This window comes from Microtus ochrogaster, unplaced genomic scaffold (genome assembly GCF_000317375.1).
Source record: "Microtus ochrogaster isolate Prairie Vole_2 unplaced genomic scaffold, MicOch1.0 UNK16, whole genome shotgun sequence".
NCBI lineage: Eukaryota > Metazoa > Chordata > Mammalia > Rodentia > Cricetidae > Microtus > Microtus ochrogaster.
Window position 1 is genome coordinate 3,991,235 of NW_004949114.1, and position 7,587 is coordinate 3,998,821.

Genomic DNA, 7,587 nt, shown 5'->3' on the forward strand with positions numbered 1-7,587 from the left:
AGTTCGAGACCAGCCTGGTCTACCAAGGGAGTTCCAGGACAGGCTCCAAAGCTACAGAGAAACCCTGTCTCGAAAAAAAAAAAAAAAAAAAAAAAGATTCCCCTTCTTGAGATACATTTAGGTTTTAGTTTGATCTGGTCTCAAACACAATGTAGCAATGCTGACCTTGAAAACCTAATCTTTACTTTCCAAGTGCTGTAACTACAGGTGAGTACCACTGAGACATTTTATATTGCTGTTTAAATATGGCTGTTAATCCATTTTTTTGTGTGCCTCAGTGATAAAACATATGCTTTGCATACATAAGGTCTAAGGTTAGATCAACAAATCCTGAATCCAAAAATGTATATAAAGCATGTGTAATGTTTGTTCGAAGACAGTCTCACTATGTAGCCTTGGCTGGCCTCAAACTCAAGGCAATCCTCCTATCTCTGCCTCCCAGGTGCTGGCCTGTGTCACTATTTTTAAAAATATATTAAGAACATAATTTGGTTACTGTTATCTTGCAAATTAGCAAAAACATCATCAATATTAAAAAGCTTTCCATACATATGAAAGTAACTGAAGTGTCTTTGACAAAAAAAAAAAAAAAAAAGATAATTAACGAACCCTAGAAAATAAATGCCTTCCAGGAGTTGGGCACAGTACATACCTGTAATCCCAGCACTTGGAAAGCTGACCAGAGAGGATTGCAAATTTGAGGCCAGCCTGGGCAACACAGTAAGATCCTGTCACAAAAGACAAGACAGACATGAAAGAAGGAATGGTGGGAGGATGGGAGAAACGGGGCTAGGGAAGGAAGGAGGAAAAGGGAGGGAGGAAGAAAAGAAGGGGAAGCCTTCTAGGTTAGTCTATAAGTCAAAGTAATTACAATTTAAAATATTTTAGGAGCTGTGGGCATGACTCAGTTAAGGACCTTGGTTTATAACCGTTAACAGGGAGCTAGGAGAAAAACAATATACCCAGCATACATTAAAAGCCATAGCCTTACATGCCCTACAACTGTTATGTGTGACTTCTACTACTTGGGAAAAGTCAAATTCATAACTAGCCTTTTCTTTCCAGTTTCAGCTCTTCATGACTCTACTAGGGCATGTGTTAGTCCTACTGAATACCCAGAATCCATTTTCTAGATAATTCCAACACATGCCTTTGCAGCCGCTTCAGTTGGTCTCCCGTACACTTTCAAGTAAACAGAATGGCAATTACTCTCCACCATTCACATTAATACAAAGAGAATTCCAAATCTGCCCCCAATCAAATGCACCTAAGTTTTATTAGAAAGGGCTTCTAGGAAATGACTTTTGAGTTACTATTTGCAGACTCATCTCACTCTATAAAGAAACATAGAACACAAGAACCTTCCCAAAACTAGACATAAGTTTCTGTCGTTTCTATCAAGTTAAGTGGTCTACTAAATTCAAGTTCCCTTTGTTAATATAGTTTTATAATGTAATCTCAGCGGCTGCTTTGAGTAAACAAAGAAAACATTCATCACCATGATAGAGGGCTCAAAATCAGGTTACTTTTCATTGTTTTATTCCTTTCGAAAGGAGACAAATTTATACTTTCCTGCTCTACATTTTTTTCACTAGCGAAAACACTACTCAGGGTAATTTCAGGCTGCCTAGATGACACTAGATTTTGAAGTCATGAAAGTTCTAAAGAAATATGCAAAGACTAAATATTAGGAACATGAACTTGACCTATTTCTCGGATAACACAGGAGAAAGAGGACTTTCCTGAGGATAAATCCTTCACCAAGTAGTGTCAATAGATTGCACAGATCTTTGTTTTTTATGTGATCAAGAACAAAGACTTCTACTACATTCCTTATCATCAACATAGGGCTTTTTAACTATTATATTTTAAAATTGACTGTAAGATAATGCCAACCTACTCCTGTAGCTTAAAAATGTTGAATGATTTCTACTCCATGTATAATATCAATTTTTGAGAATTACACCATAAATACAAGCTGTAAGACTAGCTATATAAACCACTGCACATTACAAGCTAGATGGAAACATATTACAAAGTCATACTAAAAAATACGTAATTAAGCAGGAAAAATATCCTTATCATTCTTGCTTTTAATTTTCATTTCCCTCTTTAGTAATACACCAAAATGTGAAACTAAGAATATTTTACCTCCGTATTAGTAACAATGAGCAACAGGTCAAAAGTAAATCATCTGGGCAGACCACTTAAGGGCACAGAATTAATAGCTTTTTAATAGCAAACAAAGACAAATTACCCAGAGTTACACAGTGGGAGTGAATGACCATGTTTGTTAACTCCTAAAAAAAAAAGTACTTAAGGGAAATAGGATAAGAAAGAAGTATTGGAAACCAAGAGAACGCTACAGGAACAAGTACAGGATTCAACAAAGAAGTGCTCTTGACTATATTTTGAAAGCCAGCTACTTGAAAAAATAGCCAGAGAAATTTTACTGAAAAAAATAAACAATAAGTATTTATTGAGTTATCTACTATGTGTCCAATACTTCAAGAAATACAAAAGCATTGTGACTTAGTTGCTGCTCTCAGGGAGCTTACAATCTAATTTGAGAAACAGTTCAGACATTCTAAAGTTGGACTGGGATGGGTTAGGCTTACCACCTCTAACAGAGCAACTAATCCCTAGATGCTTAGTTGCAAAGACTTGTGTCCCTTTCCCCAACCACCTTCACTCTAATAAGGAGCCTCCGGGAGTTAGAAGCACTTGGGGGCGGGGAGCAGTACATTTGGCCCTTAGTCACTATTTTACACGACAGCAGTGTCTCCCATTCTCAACAGAAACAATCATTGGGATAATCTAATAATTAAAAACAACGGTGTAGGATCACAACGCAGTTTTATCAACAGATACACATCCAAAATGTTTTAATCTCTAGTAATGCTGGTTGTCAAACTGACCCACATCCCCTCCCAGCAATCATATCAGATATCCCCAACGTAGAATATGGGAGGTGGAGACAAAAAGGGATTTCTCCAATTAATAATCACAGCGAGTCAAAGGCAAAAAAACAAAAAACGTTAACAACAAAATCGCCTTTTACTGTGGTGTCTTTCCACAACACCAGAGGTGGCTAAATTTTAAGAATCGTGGAAAAGCAGTCTCTTGTTTGTGACATCACTTTGCACAACAATTTAGGGGCTGTCCAGCAGGTGAAGGGTCTCAAGAAATCTGGAATTCCATTCCCATTATGAGAAGGATGAACAAATGCCCAGTGATTTAGTGACGTCTCTCGGGCGGAATACAACCCATGGGGCCTCTATGTCCAGCTTCCCAAATAATATAATGGCTGGGGTACCCAAAACTACACTAAAGACAACAGGGAGCTAAAGACAGCCGCTAAACATATATTCCATGATGAGGGTCGGTAAGAAAGAAGGCAGGGGAGGAAGAGGAGCTGACAAAGAGGCTGGAAACGAACAGGACAGAAGCCCACGCGCGGAGGATGGGAGCCTCACCCCCCTCCGCGCCACATCAAGAGCCCACGGGGCCATTCGCCTCTCTACCTCCCACCAGGAACAAATTAATCCTCCGCACTCCAAACTGAGGGCCACACGGGGGAGTTTAGGGCAGCTCCACCCCATCGCCCCCCCTCCGCGCCCCCAGACCAGGCCGGATCCGGATCAGAGGCCCATAGAGGACTGGGAAGGGAGGAGGCTTTCTCCGCAGACACTGGCCCTAGTAGAGAACCCTACCTCCGGCCGGGCCCGGGCCTCGCTCGCCCGCGCTCTTTCTCGCTCTCCCCCTTCAGGCTCTAGCCGCATGCCCCCCCCCTCCGGCTGCCCCAAGCCCCGCCCCGGCCACGCTCCCAAATCGAGGCCCCGGCTCTGGCGCGGCCCAGTAGGCCGCGAACCCAACTATAAACAAAACCTCCGGCGGCCAACACGGGGGGTGGGGAAAGGCTGGACGCCCGGGTTCGCAAAACTAGAAGGGTGTACAGAGGGGAGACACACGGCGTGGGGGGGGCCTACCGCGGAAGGGGGTATGGAGGGGACAGGGCCGAGGGAGGGAGGGGAGAAGGGGATCGCGGATTTAAAGGGGCCGCGGACAATACCCGGCCCCGCCGCGTTGCCGCTGCCGCCGCCGCCGCCGCCAACGCCGCTGCGCTCCCAACTTTACCTCAGTCTCCTCCACACTGACACCCCGGGCCGCGCCGCCCCTGTCACGTGATCGAAGATTCCCTCCTCCCCACCCCCTCCCTCCTTTTCCCTCTCGCGCTCGCTCTCGCGCCTTCCCCCTCCCACTTGCCTTCCTGCGTCCCTCAGCACGTGACGCGAAAGGACCGTGCACGTCAGCGTGCGCGCGCCGCCACGCCACGAAACACAGCTCCGGAGTTCCGCGCGCCCGGCCCGCCCCCGCCCCCGCCCCGGACGGCTCCTCCTGCATCACGTGACTCCCGGACTGCCTCGGCTTCCTCTTACTGGCGTAATTCCGCGTCTCTCCACCCGGCACTCCCAGGTTTCCTTGCGGACGGGGGTCACGTGACGGGGGTGGAGCGGAAAGGCGTTGTGCTTAACTAGCGCCCCCCATCCACCATGTTTTCTGGCCGTTTCTAGTTTGATTTGTCCCCAAAACCAAATGGAAATGGCCGGGACCTCCAAGGATCATAGGCGCCCTGGCTGAGGCTGGGCTAACGCGCAAGCGCGGCGGGAATATCCTAGCAGGTCTTCGCGGAGAGAGACGATGGCGTCTAGCAGTAACTGGCTGTCCGGAGTGAATGTTGTGCTTGTGATGGCATACGGGAGCCTGGTGAGGAGATCCCCGTTCCATTCCTGCTGTGGCGTCTGTCCCAGCCGAGACCCTCCTGAGCTGTTCCTTGGTTCCATTCCTCAACCACTTGCTCGGTATCTAGGCTTTTGCCTGGTGTCCTTAGACTGCCCGCCCCGGACTGAAAACCCTCAAATTCTAGGGCCAGATATTACGCCTCCCTGCTATTAGCCTTACACCCACCATATCCTCAGCGACCTGGCTTTGCCCTAAGTTTTATCCCACAGCATTCTGCTCTGAGAGCCTGAGCCCAGGCATTTAGAATGTTTTTTCACTTAATTATTGCTGTTATTAAAGATGATTCTAATCTTTTTGGGCAGGTTTTTGTATTACTGTTTATTTTTGTGAAGAGACAAATCATGCGCTTTGCAATGAAATCGAGAAGGGGACCGCATGTCCCTGTGGGACACAATGCTCCCAAGGTAGGTCCTTGGGGCACAAGGTAAACCTGATTCTTTCTTTTGCTATTTAGGCACAAGGAGAGTTGCTCTGACTTTAAGAGATGACTTAATTCATATATTTTTATGTCCAATTCATTTTCCCCTTCACAAACTAAGCAAAACTAACTGCGGGCTTAGCTCCCTTGCTCACTGCTGCTGCACATGTCAAAGAGCTAAGCCAATTCAACTGTAAAATGTATCTCATGCCCATCTTAAGTTACCAAGTGTTTTGTGCTGCTTTCCTTTAGCGTGATGTTGGGAATGGTTACAGTTCACTGCTGCTGTGGAATCGTTCTTGCCTTTGCAGAATCTGAAAGATGCCCATTGTGCCGGGCGGTGGTGGCGCACGCCTGTAATCCTAGCACTCGGGAGGCAGAGGCAGGCGGATCTCTGTGAGTTAGAGGCCAGCCTGGTCTACAAAGGGAGTTCCAGGACAGGCTCCAAAGCTACAGAGAAACCCTGTCTCGAAAAACCAAAAAAAAAAAAAAAATGCCCATTGTGCTTGCCTAGAACACATAAGTCTCTGGGTTTGATCCCTGACACTAGAAAAAGGAAGAGGGAAAACATTAATAACCCCCCATCTCCTCTGAAGTCTTTTTCTTGGTGGTCTAGAGCTAAGTAAACGTGACATTGAACTCCTGATCCTCCTGCTTCCAGCCACCAAGTGCAGATATTATATAGGTGGCCACCACCACTCCCGGTTTAGGTGGTGCTGGAGGTTGAACCCAGGACCTGGTGCATGATTGACAAGTGCCCTCTCCCAACTGAGCTAACATCCCCAGCTCTAAACCAGAATTCCTGGTACCCCGTTAGCATCCTCGTACTTTTCAGTCTTTTACTTCGTAGTCGAGACAGCTGACTTTACCAGCTTCCTTCTCTGACTCTCCCCATTACCAGCATCAAGCTCTACTTCCTGAATCTCATAACTTTGCACACACTGTCACTGACCTGAAATGTCTTCACGTGGCTGCCCATTCACTCCTTTGTGATTATTTTGAGACTAGGGTCTCTTGTAGGCCAGGCTGACCTCCAGAACTCACTGTGTAGTCAAAGTTGCCTTGATGTCCTGATTGCTGGAATTACAGGCCTGCATGGCACTACCCAACTCCTTAGGTTAGATCTCAGTTTAAAAGTTATTTACTCAAAAGAAGAATGTATATTGTATATTTTTTATTTGGTTTTGTTTTTCTGAGCCGGGGTTTCTCTGTGTAACAGCCTTGGCTATCCTGGAACTTGCTTTATATTGACCAGACCAGCCTTGAACTTGGAAGAGATCCACCTACCTCTACCTCCCAAAGTGCTGAGTTTAAGGGCCTGAAACACCACAACCAACACATTTTAATGCAAACTTCTTTGTATTCTTATGGTACTTTGAATTTCTTATACCAGCTTGCCCTTTATGTTGGTTAAAACATGCTTTCTTTGTTGATATAAATCTCAAGGTTTCTGACACATTGGAGGTGTATCTCAATCACACTAGGTTCTATAAATAGGAGGTAGTCAAATTTTTATTTAGTAAAAAAATAGGTAATAGTAGAACTAATGTTAACACATCATTCCTTTAATCCTAGAGTGTGTTCATTCCTTAACAATACTATTTCCCGTGTCCTTATTCTGGCACAGTGGAAAGTCTGAAGAAAGATGCAGTGGACTGCAATGTCAACAGGACTCTTTCTACTTGGCCATATGAAAGAGCACAGGGATTGGTTTCTAGCACATGATGACCAGTTAAGACTTAGCTATTTAGTAACCTCTAGACTATGTAATGTCAATATTCTTTTAACTTATTCATGTATGTATAGGTACATATATAGAGAGAGAATAAAAAAGAAAATCTAAGTTTTTATCTACTGGTATTGAAAGCATAGATTAATAAAATCACTTGGGGAAATGGTTGGGCATGATGTAATAAGAATGTACATATATGGGCTGGAGAGATGGCTCAGAGGTTAAGAGCACTGACTGTTCTTCCAGAGGTCTTGAGTTCAATTCCCAGCAACCACATGGTGTCTCACAACCATCTGTACTGAGATCTGGCACCCTCCTCTGGTGTGCAGGCATACATCGAGGCAGAATGTTGTGTACGTAATAAATGAATAAATCTTTAAAAAAAAAAAGAATGTACATATATGCCAGGTGGTAGTGGCACACACCTTTAATCCCAGCACTCAGGGGCAGAGGCAGGCAGATCTCTGAGTTCGAGGCCAACCTGGTCTACAAGAGTTAGTTCCAGGACAGGCTCCAAAGCTACAGAGAAACCTGGTCTCAAAAGACAAAACCAGCCGGGCGGTGGTGGCGCACGCCTGTAATCCCAGCACTCGGGAGGCAGAGGCAGGCGGATCTCTGTGAGTTCGAGGCCAGC

At 45.2% G+C, this 7,587-nt stretch overlaps 2 protein-coding genes across 14 annotated transcripts in view; one reads left to right on the plus strand and one right to left on the minus strand.

Annotated features, from left to right (window-relative positions):
- Nucleotides 1-4,260, minus strand: part of Ubap2l (ubiquitin associated protein 2 like) — a 58,404-nt gene extending 54,144 nt beyond the window's left edge. For 9 of the 13 annotated variants that reach the window (XM_026789243.1, XM_026789237.1, XM_026789242.1 and 6 more), the window contains exon 1: nt 4,073-4,125. The gene's annotated coding sequence lies outside the window, so the exon portion shown is untranslated. The other 4 variants (XM_013353773.2, XM_026789233.1, XM_013353775.2 and 1 more) reach the window with 4 other exon arrangements.
- A 205-nt stretch (nt 4,261-4,465) lies between these two features.
- The window catches only part of CUNH1orf43 (chromosome unknown C1orf43 homolog), a 10,750-nt gene continuing 7,628 nt past the window's right edge, over nt 4,466-7,587 (plus strand). The window contains exons 1-2 of the mRNA XM_026789227.1: nt 4,466-4,767; nt 5,106-5,207. Coding sequence (XP_026645028.1) covers nt 4,702-4,767; nt 5,106-5,207 — 168 coding nt within the window. The 5' untranslated portion in view covers nt 4,466-4,701. The remainder of the gene's footprint in view (nt 4,768-5,105; nt 5,208-7,587) is intronic.